This window comes from Phalacrocorax carbo, chromosome 7, assembly GCF_963921805.1.
Source record: "Phalacrocorax carbo chromosome 7, bPhaCar2.1, whole genome shotgun sequence".
NCBI lineage: Eukaryota > Metazoa > Chordata > Aves > Suliformes > Phalacrocoracidae > Phalacrocorax > Phalacrocorax carbo.
Window position 1 is genome coordinate 43069288 of NC_087519.1, and position 22297 is coordinate 43091584.

The 22297-nt window shown below is 37.0% G+C and overlaps 1 protein-coding gene across 4 annotated transcripts in view; it reads right to left on the bottom strand.

Annotated features, from left to right (window-relative positions):
* PLS1 (plastin 1) overlaps nucleotides 1-22297 on the bottom strand; it is a 45543-nt gene that overhangs the window by 16226 nt on the left and 7020 nt on the right. For 2 of the 4 annotated variants that reach the window (XM_064457682.1, XM_064457681.1), the window contains exons 2-6: nucleotides 8635-8742; nucleotides 5104-5267; nucleotides 3734-3863; nucleotides 1925-2057; nucleotides 920-1001 (exon numbers count right to left, since the gene is read on the bottom strand). In XM_064457682.1, coding sequence (XP_064313752.1) covers nucleotides 920-1001; nucleotides 1925-2057; nucleotides 3734-3863; nucleotides 5104-5267; nucleotides 8635-8704 — 579 coding nt within the window. In that variant the 5' untranslated portion in view covers nucleotides 8705-8742. Of the gene's footprint in view, nucleotides 1-919; nucleotides 1002-1924; nucleotides 2058-3733; nucleotides 3864-5103; nucleotides 5268-8634; nucleotides 8743-8972; nucleotides 9182-9207; nucleotides 9309-22297 lie in introns of those variants that run through there. The other 2 variants (XM_064457679.1, XM_064457683.1) reach the window with 2 other exon arrangements.

Sequence of the window (22297 nt, forward strand, 5' to 3'; positions counted from 1 at the left end):
GCTACTGACATCACTGTCATCCCATCTTGGATCTTATACAGGCTGTCGCAACTGTTAAACTGTAATTGAACAGACAGCATACAAAAACCATAGTAATTTAACATCCTGACACTGAAAGTAACACTAATGATTGCCATAGATGAAACATTCCAAGAAAAAAATACTTGGCAGTTCTCATAAATATTACTCTGTTTTCTCGTGTCATATTTTAACTATCTACAGAGACAATATAAACATGTAGTATCATCTTTGCTGACACATATTCTTTGGCAAAGTAGAGATTACAAAACCCACTTGGAGGATTTAGAACATGGTATGTTTTAAGTTTTCATATTCTAATGTCACAGCCTGAAATGAAGTGTCTTTCAACTGAGGTTTTCAATCAAGATTTTTTCTTCTTGTTAGGCTAGTAACTTATGGATCTACATCCTTCTTCCAGACCTGTTTTCTTATACCCAAACTAAGGTCTTAAAAACTGTTTCTCTCAAATATTTTCATGACTTCATAGACAATTAAAAAGAGCTACTCATCTTCTGTCCAAGCCACTCTCCGCTATTGAAAATGCATCATCTTACTATACAGTATACAGCCGTGCAGATACTTTCTGCATTGCTAAAACACGAACTGACCATCTGCTCAGAAGTCTAAAATTGTTTTCTTCAGATACTTAGTAAAGCAAAATGAGAATAGTGAATAAGGAAAGAACTAAGGAAAGCATGAAGTATACCAGTTTTCGTGTACATCATCTAAGAAACAGGAGAACTCAGAGTTTATTAGAAAATACAATTTCATGGTTTGACTACTTTTAATACATAGGACTGACTTTTCCTCCCCCAGGAGAGCTGTCATTAAAACAAAGCTATAGAAAAATACTTTAACTTTTTCATTTCTGGGAAGTTCCTATCTGTGCAGTACTTACAGAAACAGTGAAAGGAGTGAGTTTCTTTTTATTAATAGCCCTTTCATCAATTGTATCTGGTTGTGAAAAGTTGATCATTTTGCTAAGGAAGAGAAGTGAGACATTATTCAAACTTTCATTTCTCAGAAAATATATTATTTGATTATAAACTCCTAACCCTTTAAACTAGCTGTAAATATTTCTGACAACATAAAAAACGACCACCTCATCCCCTAAATCTCTCCTCCCTGTTAAATGATTGCACATTCATAATTACTTATTACCTGGAGGCTTCTGGATAAGAAACTTGAGCAATTGGGTTTTGTACTTAAGTAACAGAGCATGTCTATGCTGTCAAAAAAAAAAGTTCTTGAGAAAATTAAAACTGTAAGCTAAAGACAGTTAAATAGTTTCTAGTGAAAATATTCATAATATAACCAATATATTTCCCCACTGCATTTCTGTAGTATCTTGCATCTACAAGAATCTCAAAGACTAATTCACATGAATACTAGTAAGCTAATCTCTTGTTACCATGGTGTATGTGTAAGTACTATTAGTCTACTTTAACTAGAAAGTTACAGCAGACTAAAGTTATGTCACATACTATATGCTCTCTGTCTTGCCGTGGATTAATTCAGATTTCTGTTCCTCCCATCCTATGATTTAGGAACTACATTTAGGAACTTCTAAAAATATTTGAAATAGCAACGATTCCTAATTATTTCAGCTAATGAATATATGAACTGTGTAATTATCTCCTTTATGAATAGCCTGCACATATCTGACATGTATAATTATGGATCCAAAGTGGAAACCCACTTCTGTAGCATACACACAGAGTGACATAAAAGATTTGCTAAAAATAGTATTTCTATGGGTAAACAGATTCTCCCCATCCTACACATTGAAATATTTAAGAGCAGAGTCCTGATGTTAAAGCCTATCAGAAGCTTTCCAGTTCATGTCACTGTGATCAACATTTAACCTTTGAGATTAATTTCTTTCTTACAGCCCTGGACTCACCAAAGAAGAATGCCATCGGCAAGGGATTTAAAAAGACTGGCATCTGCTGGGTTCATAGGTAGAAGGTGCTTACAGTCTGGGTCATCTTGTAGAGCTTTATTTATCCAATTAACAAAAGCAACTTTTTCTTCCTCTGAAAAAAAAAAGTGGGATTAAAATAACCTATTATCATTGTCATAAACACGTGCTAATGAACATCAGACTTGGGTCAAAGAGGTTCATCTGCAACAAAATCCCTTTGTTTCACAGGTGCCAGTTATGAAGAGAATCAGACCAGTGGGAAAGCATGCAAAAAATGTCAGGTGCAAATTGAACTTTCCCCTGCTCTACCCTCTAAATATCTGGTGATTTTCTGAAGGACAATATAAAAATCAGAGCAACATAACAGGTCATGATGGCTGACTCCGAGTTCAGTTTCTCAGCAATTGAAATAAAAACAGTGAAATTTGTGATCTGAAATATGCAACACCTCAATCTGTACACTGTTGGTTTAAAAGGCAGCATTTCATTCTGCCTTCTACCAGGACTTCAGACACAGGCAGTATTTTTGAGACTATTACCTGAACTACTGTGCTGTATCTTGCTTTGAGAAACTTAAAGTTTCATACCTCTATGTTAAATTCTCTTTCATATTTAGTGCAGAATTTATTACTTCGTATCCAAGAAAGCTTACTGGGGCAAGAATCAATCAAGTATCAGCACCCAAATTACCAGGCAGTTCAGGTAGCATTCACCTCACTTACCTCAAAAAGCATATAGGACAGGTACCCATTACATCTCTTTCATTGTCAGTGGGAAGAAAAGTGAAATCCTAGTGCACACTTCATCTCATCATAAACTAGATGGCCGATGAGGCCAAGTCGGATGAATTGCAGTCTAGTGGGCTCAGTTTCTCTCCACCAAAAATGAAAGGATGTCTAAACAGTTAGATCTCATGATGTCCCCTCTGCAGGCATCCTTAGAAATGGAATACATCCCCCTGCTTTGGAGATAACCAAGTGCAGCTGGTGCTATAAGGATAATACCTAGAGAGATGGTATCAACACCTTTAGCTAACTGAAGTAAACCTTCCTGACATATCAAATTCTTAACTTGCTTCTGCAACCACAGCAAATCCCAGACTTGAGTCAATCAAAGAAGTTGCAATATTGCTTATTGCAATACAATCCGGGAACATTGTACCTAATTGCATTGCAGCTCCTGGTCAGAATGTTAACTATTACCAACCTAAATGACACGTAGCAGGGGGAGTTAGAAAGAAACAGAGATCAAATATTAAAAGCAGGTTCTCAAGTATAAGATCAGCTATTCAAAAATCACATGGGAGTGAACAATTCTGTAATGGCACAGAGACAGCTGAGGCGGCCCTTTCAGCAAGAAATTGTATGTGGGTTTTTTTTCATTTTAGTTAACTCTGTGGAGATGAAAATGAGGATTCATTTTTATCTGAATACAGGAGTAAGAGTAGATTAGCATGTAATGAAGCCAAAAAACTTGACTAGCATTACTAGAAGTATGCCAAAGGGGACATTATTTTTTCTTCCCACAGGCTGGCAGTGCTTGCTTTCAATTTTTGCTCTGGTAAAAATGCCTAACTTAGTTTCATGCTGCACTCAAAGATAATAACAACTGAACAGCCTACTTTTTAATAAACTACCACCCATGCTTATATTGTCCATCTCCACACGCTTTCTGTGTTAATTTGCTTTCAACAGCAACTTTTTCCAGTTGTTTTTTTACTTTGTCTGTAGTTCAAATTTAAAGAGTCTTCCTCCATGCCAAATTTGCTTGTGTTTAATTACTTCTTACCTGAATAAGAGTGTTGTGTCCCCTCACTAGATATTGCTGATGTTCCTCCAATTGCTGTAATACCTTGCTTTTTGTTTATTGATTTTCTGAAAGATTTGCTAACATCTTTACTTTTCAATTCCTGGATTATCTGGAATAAGAAAAATAGAGAGCATTTTGTGATTGACTATACCTTCAAATAACTGTTAACTCATCTAAGTACTCCAGAATCAATAATTAATCTGACTGCTTTTCTTTGGTATTTACATTCTGTTCGGGGAAGAAAAATTACTGTATGGGTAAAACAATTTTAAATCCCTCATGAAACTTGCATAGTGGATATCTAATATATTATTTGTCAGTGAGTACCTCAAGTGCTACCTTTATTAAGCCACGCTATCTAAAAAAGTACCTATGCAACAATCTACACAATTTTTCCACAGATATTTTGGTAAAAATGTATAAACATTTTCAATTACTATAGCATATTTCTTCCACTTACTTCATCATATGCTTTACAGTAAAAGGTTACTACATGACAGTTACAGATGCCCTTAAGCAAGCTGACACCATTTTCCACCTGCCTGCAATGTAAACCACATAGGACATATCAGTATATCCAAAATTTGCCCAAATACTGTAGAGGTCTCAAAACTGACAATGAAGTATAAGTAACAGATACAGTTCAATACCTGGATGCAAATATTTGCATCTCACCTATGAACCATTGCAACTTAGAATCTTGGAAAGAAAGATCAATAAACTAGATCAACAAGCAACCTGCTGCAATTAGCAGCAGTACTCTAAACACAAAGCAAAAAACTAATCATCCCCAAACACACACACAAAGCAAATGCCCGAGAAGTTTGCTTCCCTTAAATAAGGCACACTAACCAGTGATCCACACTAAAAAAGTGAGCTGTTCAAATGTCTTCACTGAAAGTGAAAAACTGTACCTCACTCCCAGTAAAAAATAGCCTTTAGCACAGAGTTTAAGCACAGTAGCGCAAGCATTGATTTATCACTAAGAGAATTCAGAAGTCAGTATCTAATTATCTACTCTGTTGTCAGGGCAAGGGCTGACCCAGGAGTTCCTAACATATGTAGTCCATTCCGCCATCTTTGAGGAAATAGGAAGTAGGACTGATTGAAACTACTGTGCTCTCACATCCTGCCCAAATGAGATCTACTAAATTTAATGGGAGAGAACATATAAAGACTGGAAAGTAATTGCATGGGATATCGTAAGTTGTTACAGACAGTTTTCCCATTCTCAAAATACTAGTGATTTGTATCAAAATAGTACTTCATTGTACCACTTTTTTTCAGTTTTCTATCCTAGTTCTCAAAGATATCAGACAGTAGAGAAACATCCAAGGGGAATATCTTACAGAGACAAATTCTTCAAAGTTGATTCTTCCATCCTTGTTGCTATCTGTCACTGCAATGATTTTTTCTACGATCTCCCGGACTTTGTAACCGGGCAAGGGCAGACTTGCTTCTTTAAACAGGTCCTGAAGCTCATAATCACTGACATACCCACTGTTGTCAATATCTGTAAAACAAAAACACAAGTTGTTTTTATACTTTGGTAAAGAACCGAGTATAGTAACTGTTGAGAACAAATAAAATGTAAGAAATACAGTTCTAGGAGACAAGTATTTCTTCTGACATAGATAAGTAAGCATGTGGATTAGAGGCACAACTAGCTAGGAGCTGTGCCATCTTGTTATGTATTTTCTCAGAGACTATCTTATAATCCCAAAGCACAGCTGTAACAACATGACATATTTATAAATAGTCAAGTTTAAGCTTTTTTTTAAGAAACCCAACAAAATTCTCTATAAACCTTCAAGCGAAGGGGAGATCAATTATTATATTCCTACTGTAGATATTATACCATTTGCAATCAATACACTCAAATCTGATGCAAGTTCGTATTAGAAGGGCACACTTAAACAAGAAAAACTACTTACACAGGAACACTATCTGACTCTATTTTGTTTCTTAGCCTAGTATCTGATACACATTTTCTGTTCTTCAAAACTTTTGATGTGGTTAGGCTTACCTGTGAAGAATATATCTGGGATGATCTGTATCTGTTTATTAAAGGTGACCTTCCTTAATCTATTAACTAACTCTGTTGGGAGCTATTTGTAGTGCCACCTTCACTTACGCTTGGCTCCCAAGACCACACATCCAGAATGTCCATGTATAGCAAAGTATCAGAATGCTTTTTGCAACAAAAGGTATGGTATAGCTCCACAATTGTGGAAAGAAATGAATGGCTGTATCATAAAAACAAATTAAGAAACATTCAGTATAATTTGTGTTACTCATGAGGAAAAATGCAGCAGCACAGAAATCATAAAAATACCCTTTGTACTTCCACCTTAGGCCAATCTGTGTGCAGAAATCTGTCCTGAATTTTTGTCTTAGTTTATCAAAGCACCATTTAACAAACCTATATGTTTTCATCCAGTGTAATGTGTAAATGAATCAAACACATTAACTGTTCCTAATTTTTTTATATCTATGCGGATTTCCATATATGAGTGTACACATCTATACAAGCAGAATTTGAGAAAAATAGCCATACTTGTACCCATACTGCTATGTCTATGCAATGGAGAGAACTACTTTTAAAAGCAGGAAAGCTATAGTCCATACACAGTATAAATGAAGCTCAATCAAATACAAGAAATCATATCCAGCATAATTAGTGCTGGATATAATGTCTATAATTTTGTATATTTTGTGCTAATATTTTCCATGTTTGACAAGAATTTTCAGTCTCTTTCACAACCATATTAAAGCTCTTGAAAAATATGAATTAATAGTATTTTTCCAGTTCTACAAACGATGCATCTAAGGTATGTAATTTAAGAGTACGTCACAAATAACATAATGTGTCAGAAACAGAAGCGAAACGATGAGGCCACTTTTCTGACTTGTCACGATGCTCCCACTTTGGGGTTTTTTTCATTTACTAAAGACCTCTCTTCATATTGTCTCTAGTATTAGAACTCAGTCAATACCACCGGTCTGGATGAATATGCATCACATTACAAAAAGGCAAGCAGAGAAACATCCTTTCACCTCTAGCCATAACTGATTGCTATGCAGTAATTTCCCCATAATCCATACTACACTCTGTAGCTTCTGTACAGCTTCATAAGAAGGCTACATTTCACTGGCAACAAAATATTAAAAACACCTGTTAAAAAAATCAAATCTGTGTTTTTCGATACTACCAACAATTCACAAATCACTACACAGTCAAACTTTATGCCTGCATATGTATCAATCCATCCACTGTCTGGCTTGCAGACACGTAACAACACAAAACAGGGATGGTCTAAAAAGCAGAAGACGTGCTCATGAGCTCACTCAGATTACCAGCTATTTTATTTCTCTAGGTTCGTCTTTCACTGAGGTTAAGTTTCCATGATGACAAGCAGAGAGTTTAAATATATGCCTTTTCTCTCAATGTACCAATATAGCTGCAAACATTTCATCCATAAAGATACTGGAAATATAAAAAAGAAAGAAGAAAAAAGCAAAATGACGTTTAATTTTTATATTATAGTAAGGAAGAAAAAGCTTTTCAGTGATAGGAGCAGTACAGACAATACGTAGAGCAGAAATGTGAAAACATGCAGGAAGGAAAGGGAGGAAGAGAAGGAACGCAGATGGTGAAAACCAAACAGACGGAAAAGCTGCCAGAGAACACCAGTGACTATCTGCCTATCCTAACACCTCCCAGTAGACTGATACATGTATACAGTGCTTTTTTTCTTTGGTCTGTCTTTCCAGCTCCCGCAGGCTATAGACTTCTTGAGCTACAGACTACATCAAGATGACTGTTTAATAGCAACCCATGTATTACCTTCCATGCACATATCTTATTCCTTTGGTTTTGGGGTTTTTTTTTTTGTCTCAAACACATCCCAAGTCAATGGGTTCATGGTTTTATTATTTGTCATGAAGAAAAGTTACTTATTTTTATTCTAAGCTTTCTGACTCTCTGCTGGACATCACGCGATACCTGCATTGACAGAAACTGAATAATTCCTTTTTCCCCTCTTCCATACTACTCATGGTCTTACAGATCTCTAACACACAGCTTACCAATAGTCTCTTTACCAAGTTGGAGACTCCTAATATTTAAGACTTCTTGCCTAACACAACCCTGTTCCCACTTTGTGAGTGATTACAAACGTTTGTCTGATTTGCTGAGCTACGTAGTTACACGTCACCCCCACAGAACTGCAGCAAACAAGAAATAAAGCAGACACGACCTTTAACATTCACAATGGTACTGCGATCTGAAAATAGGGTTGCTACATAATTTCTCACTCTTTCTGTTTACTCTCAGATTAATCTGCAAACATCTTGTCAAGCATACAAAATCGTACAGTTATTTATTAACATCTGATCGCTGCAAAAGCAAGATCAAAAAATCTCCAAGTTTAGCTTACTCAAAATGTAAAATCCAATCAAAAAAACCAAAGAGAAATTACTAGTTTACCAAAGCGTGCAAGAAAAGGAAAACCAAAGTGTCAGTAATCTAACATGAAAATATATTTCACAATTGAAGTTTAATCAAACTTTTTTCAGATTTATTGAGTTCAAAAAACTGCATTTTGACACTTATGCTGCATATACAATGGCATAAATAATACATTTTCTGGCTGGGCAGATGGAGTTGTTTTCATTACTGAAAGAAATGAATGAATGCACATAGTTTTAGTGCAAATAAGGGAGTTTATGTAAACATTCTTATTTTGTTAGCTATTACTGGCAATACAAAAGGAAAACATGGCTCTATCAAAACAGGGTGATCTGTAGAGACTTCCACAAATCCTACATAGCTTTGCAACGTTAATGCAATCCTTACTATTGTCTTATTTAAAACATACCTATTTTACTGAATGCTTCTCTCAGTTCTTCAAGCTCTTCGCGAGAGATAGTAGTTATGTTGTTTTCCATCTCTGAACAGAAGAAGTATTGCTCTCAGTTGCTTACGCCTAATAATAAAGAGGAAATATATAAGGCTTTAATTCCAAGCACAAACTAATTAATACAAGTTACTGATCTTCGCAATATAAGGTATCAGACCTGAATGACGTTTCCAAGCCTGGCACGCTTAAAACGTCACAAGCAACACTTTTAAAGTACCTCAGACACCTAGTAATTCTTTTCACTGTAATAGTGACTGAGAATTCACAGTAGGAGCATGTGCTTTCAATGCACTTACGTTTTTCATTTGCTTAGAATAAGCACTGACCAACAGTCTACCTCCATCGCTTGAGTGGCTTTCCAACCTTAAAATCATCACCTTCCATTTCAACAAACAATTTTTAGAAAAATTAGTTTTAGTGCAATGCAGTATCATTGCCAATTAGCCTTTAGTGCTGGGAACTAGTCCTGCAAAGCATTGAGCGTGCCAACATTTGAACAGTAGTAACCCTTAGTGGAACACGTTCAAGTACCTGGTTACAATCAGCAGGTGAAAGCCGATGAGCCTTTCCACAGCTGCTGCAGAAATTACCACCTCCTGACCTTTACTCCAGCCTTCTGACAAGCCTGTTGCCTCACAACACTGTCAAAGAGCCAAATAAAGGCTTTTACTGAGCATGAAGATTGGAGTCTCAATGTGAATCTACTTTCTCTACCTAACTCCACAAAAAAAGCAAAACAGAAGGCACCTTCACAGGGGTTGATAAACCCCCATGACAGATCCTCACCTATTTCCTCTTATTGAAGCTTTACCACAACAGGATTATTTAGACCCTTGTTAGTAAGTGCAAGTTTGTAAAGAAGTCACACGCAATTGTCTCAATACACCAGCTTATATTTGCATATGCTATTTTCCACCGTGCAGATGCCGTTGGCACACACAAGGTATGCCTATGGCAGCATCCACCTGCCTGTGCAAAGCTCTGAGCAGCACCGGGCTGTAGAGAGCACACTGTGCTACAGGGCTGCTGCGCCTAAATGAAGTCAAAGTTGTGTCTTCGCTTTTACTTTATAAGCCAAAGTGACAAAAATCCACCTTACATTACTATTTTCAAAGATGTCCTATACTGGTGTACGTTTTCCCTTCTGGTTTAGTTGTTTCTGGTTTAATGTTTTTGCTTGAGAGCAAGAAAAATATTCTTGTACTGGCCAGCTTATTATTTGCTCTTAATAATTATATTCAGACCTGCTATATGCAGCTGCTTCTCCCCCAGAAATCATGCATATCAACAGAACAGGATGTCTAAGGCTGTCAATATTCTAACATCCTCATATTTACCCAGTATCTCTCAGGATAAAAAGGAAACAAGATACAACTTGACAAAAAAAAAACCAAAAACCACCCATCTGGATTAAAAATTGACTTGCAAATATTAAATTATTAAGAAACACTGTTATTCAACGTATTTGGATACTATGTTGGAAAGCACGTCACTAGATGGAGATTCAGGTAGCCAGAAATTAGAACTCGACAAAGATACTGGGCCTGATAATTTTTCTCAAATCTACCAATCCAAAGCTATGTATTATGGCATTCCTCCTCATATTATTTTGCCTTTTGTTGAATCTGGAATGATAAACATTTCATCATTTATATTAATATTCTATATAAATAGGAGTTCTTAAATGAAAAAGCTTTGTAGAGCTCTTAACTGTAACTCTGCACACGTTTAGGTTCCAGGCAGTTTTCAATAAGATGGTTGTGACTCCCACAACAGCATTTCCTTAAACACAAAGTAAGTTTTTACCTTTGGTAGGCAATGGGACATTCTATTTTCTACTGTTTTTAACTGCTGGTAAGAGAACTCTGTATGGGACAGAATAAACTATATAATACTATGCTACGAAGTACTAAGAATTCTTGATCTGCTTGTAAGGGAAAAAAATACTCCGCAGGAGATGATGGAAAGGTCTCTAGAGCTAAAAGAGAAATGCTGAACAAGGTATCCTACATGTAGCTAAACCTGTATGCATAATGACATAAGCAATGTTCATGAGCTAGCAACGAGTAGCACCCAACTTTTTTCAAAATAGTTGCTTTTTTATTTAAAAATACTATTTGTTCAAAATACTACAAAATACTGCAACTTATTTTTAAAGAACATTTTTTACACTTGTTATTTTTTCTCTCAGTGGTGGGTTTTGGTTTGGTTTGGTTTTTTTTTTAATCAGTGCGGTTATGTTTTGAAGTTTGTGCTTATCTGAAACCATCAGAGTTAGACATTCCCTTCAAAAAGAAAATTACTTGGAAGTTAGGATTCTCATGTAACAAACTTCAACTGGGGTCAGGATTTTAAGGAAAATAAGTAACATGAGATATGGTGAAACCTTCTAAGGTAGCAACTGCATTGCCAGGCCATTCAAGAAAATACACAAGAGTTTTCATCAAAACAGTATGTGACTACTGTCTCAAAGTACAGAAGTCAAAATATTTATTTGGGCCCTATCTACACTTACATTGCTGCATAAGATAGAGAAAAACAAGTTAGATGCACTATGTAACTGATTCTCTGATAAGCAAATGTTTCTGCTTCAAGGCAGCAGTTTCCATTTCTTCCATGATGATAGTTAAAGTTTCTGCAGTAATTTAGTTTTCTTCCACGATGATATACAAAAAGAGTTCTTAAACAACAGTGGGCTATTTTAATGAGATTCTGTCTACTTTACTCGGGTTAGTATTTCCTCTGTCTTCACTGGGACTATTCCTGTGGGTTACATGGGATACAGCCTTGAGGGTGGGTGGTGAGTTAAGTCGTTTTCCTTCATGTCACTCAATCTTATTTAAGTACTAAAATCCTACTCATCCATTTTGCTAAGCTTACTAGCAGCATGTACCAGTCTTCACACTCAAAAGAAAAAAAATTAAAATATATATTCAGAAAAAAATGACCTTACACACACACACGTTTCTGGAAGCGCAAGTACTTTGACTGGAAACCTGGTGTGGCAATTAAAAAAATAAAGAAATAATGAACTGTGGAAAAATTGGGGGGAAATATTAAAGATTTAAATCCTAATTACTAAGGAAATTTAAAGGACTCTGAAGCTACAAAAATACAGAAGACATTCCCCTGAAATACAGAAACAGCATGCCAAAGCATAAGTGAAATATTCAGTCACACAGATGCAAAAGACAACACCAGATCTGTCATACTGTTAATATTTTAACTGTTTACCAATACCATGAGTCAGATTTTATAAAAAACAATTTCTGCAAAGTTGCAATTAGTTTTACTCCTCCCTTTTTATGATTCATAATTTAGATTTTCCATCACTCTATTTCAGAAAATAGCGATCTTGCATTTCCAAAGACATTGATTATTTCGGTAACACAGTAGAAACATCTGTTCTTGAATGAAACAGATAAATAAAGCTAATACCTCTGCTCTAAAGAGACAGTCTTAAATACCCTATTGTAATATTACAGGGTAAATTAGCTGGTCAATTAAATGGTAGAAGTGCTGCAATCATGGTTCTGGCATTCAGGAGATCTCATTTGAGTAAGCAGAGGCAACACCTAAACTCGTCAGATATTTCAGACAATTTCAATATAGAAACAGAGTCCTTCTATCTCAGCTAATAAATCCATTGCGCATACGGGTTTATCACCACCCAAGATAACAGTCCACAGACAATGCTGACAAGATTTAACATTAAGCCTCCAAAAGCACATGTCTATTGAACTATGACTACCTGCTGAGAGATATATTCGATTACAGAGAACGCATTTCCCTGTACTCCAGCAGCGTTCATACGACGCTTAGATTTTTCTCTAGTCTATGCTCATGTTAAACCATCTCCTGCTGCCCCAAGACAGGGCGGGTACGAACACTGATCTTATGCTGAGAAAGTGCCCTTGATCTTCTTTTAAGTCCCTGCATATACGCTTAATGTGAACTAACAGTATTTATCTATCCCTCCCCTGCCTTCTACACCCGGAAGGTTTTTCGTATCTAAAGACAATTCACTAAGGCCTCCTGGAAACGTTCCACATCCAACACTAATACAGATGCAAACTACTGTTGACACCATCATGGTATTTCTTTGTGTGCGGAGGAGTATCTGTGGCTGAGCAACCAGGCCGTATAAAGCGAGCAAGCCGAACAGCAGTTCCTGCCACTCTTTTGACCCATTATCAAAGCTGTCAGAAAAACCAGGGCAGTTGATTGGCAATCAGGCCCAATAATTTTCTCCATCCTTGCAGGCAATTGGCAATTTCTTTTCCTGCTCTTCATTTCAAATTCTGTTTGCCTTGTTTCCACACGCAGCTGCTTCCACAATGACAACTGACATGACAAATGCTGACTCAAGAGCTTATTTTCTTTTGTTGCTGTTATTTTTGTCTGGCATTAGGGAAACAAGTCTTGATTGCAGAATGTAGTCCTCTAAACATAGAAAGAAAGAATCGAATACACCTGTAGAATGATGAGCACTGGGTCTTATAAAGAAAGATACAAAAATAGATCCACTCCTAATGCAGCAAAGAGGATGCTTGTAAACCTTTAAAACAGGAGAGCACCAAAAGGTTGAGGTAATTAGCTATATAAATACATATCCCTGTATACATAAAAAAATTTAAAAAGATATTGCAACTGCTGAAGCACATTGCTAATTTTTGAACGAAAAGGCGGGTATAATTATGGTATCAGGTACAGTTATTAACAGAGTAGTATGAAGTGGAAAGTTCTTTACATATCATACAGTCAGTCTCAAGTTTTACTACACCTAAAAGACTCAGAGGGTATGTTTCTCAGCCTGGGCTCGTACACATGGCTGGATATATTTATGACCATCAAAAGCATTTAATTACTAGAAGTTAGAGGATAACAATGAAGAAATGTTATGCTTCAAACATATAAACTGATAATCCATGGAATTTTCCTCAATCTTCTATGTACAGCGTTACACAGTGAACAAGGTACAATTTAAGAGAGAAAAATATAGTTTTGGAAGAAGTTAAAAAGAAACCCTATGTACTGATCTTTGCTAGTGGAAGACTATCAAACCAGCCAGAGTGATAAATTTTGTGCCCATGAAATATGTATCTCATAAGGAGGAGCAGAAGATTCACATTTAAGTTAATTATTCACTCCACAGGAATTTATTCAACATAGTACAGTAATTCTGGTGAATAATAAAATCAGTATTTTCCACTATGCCTTTAAGATAAACATGGGTGACTCGGGAATAAACAATAAAACAATAAGCTGAGATACATAACTGTTAGACTGGTCACAGGCCTGATCTGACTTCACGTACTATGGTATAAGTACAAAATAATTTCATGAGGCTTAAGTCAGGACGAAGAGCAATTCTATTATAAAGCAGATACATGTTTACTTTAGAAAGATACCTTTTCATCTAAACAAAATGTCTCCAAGCTTCCTTTGGCTGCTGAGTGTACAGTATACATGGCTACATGCAAATTAATCAGCAGTATCAGTTTCACGGAGTTTCCTTCACATACATCATTCAACAGGATCTCAGCCTGCCTGTGCTTTGTATTGATGCATTCAGCACTCCTAAGAAAAAACATCAAGGGAAACCTTACTTGTGCCAGAAGGACCACTTCTAGGAAAATAATTTTGAAAAAATGCTATTGCATGCAGAGTTCATAGAAGTACCTTTCCTGAAATGTACTGCAAACCTAACCTGTTTACAGTTTAGCTACACCAACACTTTGAGCTGAATTTGCCCAAACTGATTATCTCAGACCATGTGTGACCTGTTTTGGTTTGGTTAATTACTTATTTTCCTAAGAGTTCTACACATTTCACCTGCCTCCAGCACAGGGCTGGGAGTGTGTTATCCCATCTGTTCTGGAACAGGGACATGACATCTGTCTATCCCATATCCACAGGCAAAGCAATGTCTCCTCATCCACAGAATCATAGAATCATTAAGTTTGGAAAAGACCTCTAGGATCATCAAGTCCAACCATCAACGCAACACCCCCAGGCCTCCTGAACCACGTCCCAAAGTCCCACGTCTACACCTTTTTTTGAACACCTCTAGGGATGGTGACTCCGCCACCTCTCTGGGCAGCCTGTTCCAATGCCTGACCACTCTTTCAGTAAAGATTCTTTTCCTAATATCCAATCTAAACCTCTCCTGACATAACTTGAGGCCATTTCATCTCATCCTATCACAAGTTACTTGGGAGAAGAGACCAACACCCACCTTACCACAACCTCATTTCAGGTAGTTGTAGAGCAATAAGGTCTCCCCTCATTCTCCTTTTCTCCAGGCTCAACAACCCCAGTTCCTCATAAGACCTGCTCTCCAGACCCTTCACCAGCTTTGTTGCCCTTCTCTGAAGACACTCCAGCAACTCAATGTCCTTGTAGCGAGGGGCCCAAAACCGAACACAGTACTTTATGTGCAGCCTCACCAGTGCTGAGTACAGGGGCACGATCACCTCCCTGCTCCTGCTGGCCACACTACTCCTGATACAAGCCAGGATGCTGTTGGCCTTCTTGGCCACCTGGGCATACTGCTGGCTCATGTTCAGCTGGCTGGCAACCAACACCTCCAGGTCCTTCTCTGCTGGGCAGCTTTCCAGCCACTCTTCCCACATGTTGCCTGACTTATAAAATTCCTGCTTGAATCTGTTGTATCAAGGATTCTTTGGGGCTGTGCTCTTCCATTTCATTTGCTCTAAGCATGCTGTAGTCTAGAAGAGCAGGTGGTATGCAAGAATTCTCCTCTGCAATTGCTCCCTGCAGCTGGCAAGAGAAGGCACAGCACCTTCCTCTCCAGTTGCAAAGACCAAGGGGAAAGGAGGCAAGTGAACTCCAGTCTTCACAGTCCCACAACATATCACAGGCCACTGTTCTACTTCTCCTTGTCTCATTTGTTTTAATACAACAAGCTGTGGTATTAACAAGCATGTCATCAAGAACAAATCTGAAGTAGTGATACCCTCTGTGAAACCAGTATGCTGAGGTGATACAAGTCAATGCCACTAGCCCTGCAGAGCTGTGTGAGTTACTGCATTGTAACTGTAGTTTCTGATGTTTGCAAATACAGTCTCTCATAACACACTATGAATGTGGTGAGATCACTTTTGTAAGTAACACAGAACAGAAAGGGAGTTAAATTTGTGTATTTCTGCAATACAGTGTATCCTGTACTCCCTACCTCTTAGCAAACCATTTCCAGATGAAAAATATATGCACGAAGCTGCTTCCATGCAAGAAGTAGCTTTTCTTTAGGACTTGAGAATACCAGGCAAATCAGTATTGGAAATACTGAAACAAGATTTTTCTCATAGATCTCTTGATAAGAGACAACACTTCTGTTTTTCAGAATACAAAATTGGATCATCTGCAAAAACAATAATCTGAAGTAAAATCATCCCAGTTTTGAGACAGGCTTTACATTTCAGTTAATGAAAATTTCAACATTGAGTATTCTGAACTGTCTGCATATTTTATGTAATTTAAATATAACATTTAGCTTTCCAATAAATTAGGGAGTACAGAACCAAAGTATACAACACAAAATACTAAACAGTTGTGCCATAATAAGCAACAAATTAAAGGACACAAAAACAGTTTCCCTACAGAATCTCTAACATGGTTGAACTCAAAGAACTCTGATCCAAAGTAAAGGTTGGATACAGTGAATCTGCTAAAGCAGCACTTGCTCTTAGTTTTATTACGCACAACCTTTGCCTTGGTGAAAGTTCAATAACAGCACGCACATGGTATGAGTGCTGCCAAGGGAAGTGCAGACACATAAGAAAAATGAAAGCACAGTAGGAATTTGAAGACACTCAAACCATAAATCTTAATTTTCTTTTATGCTGTCTCAACATCTTTCATGATCAGTTTCAAATATTTTAAATATTTGTTTCATTCCTCAACAACATAAATATTTAATCAGGAAAAAGAACACAAAAGGCATAAAGACTTAATGTTTAACACAAACATACCAACTATCCACTAATACCAGACTGTTTCCACAAAAAGTGTTTTATTCACAAGGAGTTCCAAGAAGAAGCTGATGTTCTCATGGAGATTAAATAAACAAGAATAGAGTTGCTACAATCTACAGTAGAAAAGGATGGTCCTATTATGCTCTTTAAAGAGGTCTGAGCCTACTACTTACAGGCAAATGGTGTGGAGACCAAGCTAAAGGTACGTAAGTTGGAATGCCTAGATGATTTCATAAGCTACGAAGATGTGCCACCGACCTACAGCAATTCAGCTCTGAAACACCCTAATCAAGCCTTAAATTTGGTCTAAAGGAGATTAGTTACTTTTGCATTCAGGTACAGAACATCTTCCAGGGGCTCAAAATGTACCTTATCAGATATTACCACAGCAATGGTATCAGAGTTATTAAGGACAAGTTTTTTCAATTGTATTCCAACAAGTTCAACTGGAATCAGCTGAATTTGTGCATTTTTAGCATCTCTAATGATCATGTCATAAACTAATGAAAAACTTTACAAACAAATAACTCAAGTACAACACAACCGCAATGATACTCCTTCTAAGATAGACAGAAGCAGCTCCTTTACTGCTGCCATAGAAATGCAAGTGTTAGTGTAAACAGAAAGGTTCCTTGAGGTCTCAGTTCTATAGTTCATTACACACAAGGAAAGTCACAAACATAATCGCTGACGTTTTAATTTTACAATAAGAAACTCTTGCATCCAGCAGTAAGACCTGCATGCCATTAATGGCACACAAGGATGGGAAAGAATGGGGAAAAACAGTGACATAAGGAGTGGGACTAGGGACTTCCCTTGGGAGACACGAGATGGAGAAGACCTTCCCTTTGTTGAGCAAACCCTAGAACAAATGTCTCCTCTAGCCTATTGGAAAAATGTACATTTGTCAAAACCACTAGGACTGTACTAGATGTGATCTTTGCAGGTGTGGTATTAACCTTCCCAATGTAAATCATTGTAGTGTTGCTTTAGCTTCCACCATATGGTCCAGAGTCTAGAATACTTTTTACCTTTACTGATAAAATTAAAACTAGTGCTTACGAAGCAAATTCGCAAGTCCTAGTATATAACTCATGCAACTTGCAGCCCATTTCCGAGAGCTGTGTGGCTTACACTTGAGACCCATTTTCACCCCTGTGCTTCAGATATATAACATAGTTAAAATCAGGTCTGCTTCTAGTCACAATTAAAGTCACATGTATTTATTTGCAATGAAAAATTTTATTCACATTGAGCATAGCCGTGTTTTCCTCCAACAACTCAAGAACGCTACTGAGCCTGCCCACTATAACTCAAAATAATAATGGTAACAAGTGAAGCAACCCTGTCATGGCATCTTTTTATCAAAGAACCTGACGCTGAGTTTTTAAATGTAAATTAAACATTTAAAGGCAGTGTTCTGAAACCAAAAATCTTGCTTTTCCATTTTACGCATGGGAAAGTCTGCATTCAAGTAATCCATGATTGCAGAGCTACATTCAAATTAATTAGCAAGGTATTAGCAAGTTAGGATGGGGCTCAGGACAGATTAAGGTGACTTAGTGGAAGAAACTTCTGTACAAAGTGTAAAAATCAGGTTTACACTGGTCCAGGAAGCATATGACAGAGCCTTGAATAGAAACCAGATTTGTCTTTCATTCGACAAGTTCAATCAACTTAATATACGGTTTCATTTTTATATGACCTTTTCCTAACTCCTCTCACCAGCAGTATCATGTGATACTCTCCAAAAATCAGTTTATTATACTGAAACCTGTGTCGTATGCTGACTAGTCATTTGGCTTCCCTGTACAAAAATGGGCTAGACCCTCCTTCCTGGAGAAGTTTTGCAAGTCCCATCAATCACCTCTTCCACTCTTTCTATTCTACAAGGCTACCCTTGCCTCACGACCTTGTCCCCATATCCACCATCTTTACCCATATGAATGTCTTTGTGTATCACTTCCGAATGTATCCACGCAGTGATCGGGGAAATGCACTGTCTCTGGAAGGCCAGAGCTGGCAAGGATCATGCTTTCCAATTAGCACTGGAAGCCAGTGCCTCAGATGCTGCTGCCAAAAGCAAGATAAAAACATGGGCTGAACCAACACCAGAGCCACCATAGCAGAGGGTGCCAAAACCACTAATTGTGGCAAGATGAATGCTTACTAAGGTCTGAGCATCATAGCAGCTTTACCATGCAAATGCATGATGTTAGATGGAAAGAGTCTATCATTAACATAAAGAATATTTGATGAGAAGCTAGGAAAAAGTTTGTCATAAAACCCATTTGATTACCAGTTACCGCTCTGAAGAATAGAAATTTTTTTTTAAAAGTCCAAACTTGGTTTCTCGGTGACATTTCACTAATCCAAACCACACTAAAATATAAATGGAAAGGCTACACTAGTAAAAGCAAGTTCATTCAGGCACTCCATCCTCAAGTTATTTTTTGTGCCTAGGCTGATGTTACATATCAAGTTTACAACAGCAAAAGGGAGTGCATTAAAAGACACACTGGCTAATGATACTTAATCTCTTTCTTTCTCTGACTAGGTTTACGCACATGCAGCTTTTGTTACCATGCAACCACAATGACAAATAAAAATTGTGTTATTTTAATAGGAAATTCCTGTATAATCAATCTCTGATATATATCTTAATTCAGAAACAAATCCTGAAATTGTTATTGAAACATTTGCATCAGTAAGAGTTTTGTCTGTGCACACAGCAAAACTCATGCTCAGTGCCCATGACCTATTGACAGGACCCTCATTTGACAGAGGGGCTTTCTGGGTGTCAGTAGTCATAACGCAAACTTTTCAAAAACAATCACAAGTCAGACTTTAACAAAAAAAAAGGTCAGACAGTTTTAAAATTACTCATATGGAGTGACATCTGCCATCTGTTTTCAGATAACTTATTATTCTCAGATTAACTTTTCAAGCTTTTCTCTTTAACTGGAAGGACTAGAAATTTGTTTTAAAATTAAACAGATCCTCACAATTTCTCAACTTCACAAACTGACTTTTGAGGGCATCTTCAATCTTCACGGAAAGCTCAGTTAAATTATGAGAACTGATGATGTTGTGGAAGTCACTGACTCACATCTTCTGGTCTGCCTCAATTAGAATTTAAAAACTATGTTTCTAAAAGTGACAGTGCTATTAAAGCCATGTAGTTGCAATGCTATCTCCACCTCAGTATTCATAGTAAGGAAACAAAAATAGCCAGTAACATTAAAATACAACAAATAGCGCAGCTTTTCACTGTCTACCAGCTTCCTGCACAGCAATTGTTATTAACAGTTTCACAGCCAAAATTGTGCTGCTGCTATTAGCAAATTACAATTTCACATTACGTGCTCCACAGTTGCAGAGTTTGCTGGATTTTGCATTTCACCTGCTACAGTCAAAGTGTACTCGCCTTCAGCTGTTTAATCTGTTACAATATCACTGATATTTTTACAATATCTTTTGCAAGGCTATCAGGTTTTGTCCTAAGCCTCTGTTTCTTCCAGATTCAGAGCTGCTTGAGAGATAGAACATACTGTACTCAGTGTTCTTTGCTAAGGAATTTATCCTTCTATGGCACTCAACTTCAGAAAAATATCTTTTCCTTAAGCCAACCAGAACATCATGAGCCATTGTTCTCTTCAAGCTTGAAAATAACATTTAGTTAGCACATAACTTGAAAAGCAAAACTATGAACAAAGCTATCAGTGAACAGACTGAGGCAGAGCAGGACGGAGACCTTAAAACAGTGCAACTACAACGCTCCAGAAAACTACTGCCTTTACCTTTCTGTGTGCCTGCTCACTGGTACTCTGAAGTAGGAAGCCTCAGGTTACTACAAATACTAGAACTCCAGCAGAGCGCCACAGGCTAACTCTTACTAATGAACTTAGTTTTAAGGTCACCCCAGAAGTTAATAATGTGAAGGTCATTAAGAGTAACAATAGAAAGGCACATTTATTCTCCTGCCCTCAGCAATTAAATTTACATCCACACATTCTTCATATTCTAGCTAATTGCAATTACTAAAGAGTACCAAATAGACCTGCATTGACAGTGTATTTTTCAGTTTTCATTAATTATCAGATGGCAGTACGGCCTTCTGTCACCTGCTAATTCCTCGTTGAACTCTACATGGTTCAAAAGATTATTAGAAGATTAGACTGATCAGCTACTATACTACCAGCAAGCTAGGATTTTCTGTCATGGAAAATTCATAGGTTATTTTTGTTTTTCTTTTTTTCATTGGTCAAGCTAGAAGAAAAAGGAGGTGGTTCTACAATACACAGCAAAAGCAACTGGCAGCATTTCAAAACCATCCAGTCTCTCCAGAGTCCACAGACGCATAAATGCTACCCATTTGCCAGTTCACAGCCTCAAGGAGCTATGATTGCTATGGTGCTGAGGATAAAAGGAGCACATCAGTAAATCTGAGTAACTAAAACTAAATAGAGCATTGTTTGTAACTTCTGAACTAGAAGACTATCTGGGGCACACATGAAATGCTGTTGCTGGTACTGTAGTTCTTATTAATTAGGCCAGAACATCTACAGTTGTTGTTGCCAACTGTCATTTTTAATCATATTTTGCAAAGGAAAAAAGGAAGCAATTCCTTAGCAGATTTTTTGTAACTAAATTATTCAAAACCTTAGCCTTAGGATTCATATGATTAGGAGATAGCTTTCATTTAAGAATATGAAGCTGTTCTTGATGTTTACATCAAAATTTTACCATCTTTCTTACAAACCTCAGAAATAAAATTTTTAAAAACCTTTATGAAGGTCTTGGATTTAGACAGATTCTTTGATTTTTTTTTAAATAGTTTGAGCTGGCAACATGAGCAGACATCCCTTAGCATTTAAATCATACATTGCAACTATGCAAAACAATGCATAGACATGCATGATGTTTCCTTTTTTCAAGTGTCAAAAACATTCATCCAACAAAATAGTGCTAGGCTAGTAACAACCCTTACAAACCTAAAAATGATAGTTTAGAAAATTACTTGTTGCTTTAAAATTAATGACTTAAAGTCACATAAAGTGAGAAAGATATGCTTATACAGTTACCTACACTCTAGTAACTACAGGGCACAATACTTACTACACAGAAAAATCCTGCAAGCTGGTCATGCCGACCACCTTTGTAAAGAGTCTTTTTGCTTAAACATGAATTCTGAGTATTCTTAAATTTGATACGTATTTGTGCTAGCCATCTTAAAATATGTCCCACAGTAATATGACAATTGTTTGCTCTCATAGCCTGCAATAAATGCTAGTCTTCCAAAATTGCTAGATAACTGTCCAAAGTCTTTCCAAACCGTGATGCTTTCAAAGTAAAATACTAATATTTCTTACACTGCTTTTAAGTCCTAACACTTGTTAAGACTTTGAAAAAAGATTTCCACATGTTCAGCAAATGAAATTCGTAGCTAAAAATTGCCTTTTTCATGATAAAATGATCAAGTGTGATCAATAATCTGATAAATCAGCTCTTTTACAAGGGCAAAATATGTCCCTGGAGGAGATCTTACAAGACAGACATTTTACTTCACATAATATTTTACTAAATAGGCAAATATTTTGGATTTTAAGTTAGCTACAAGTCTG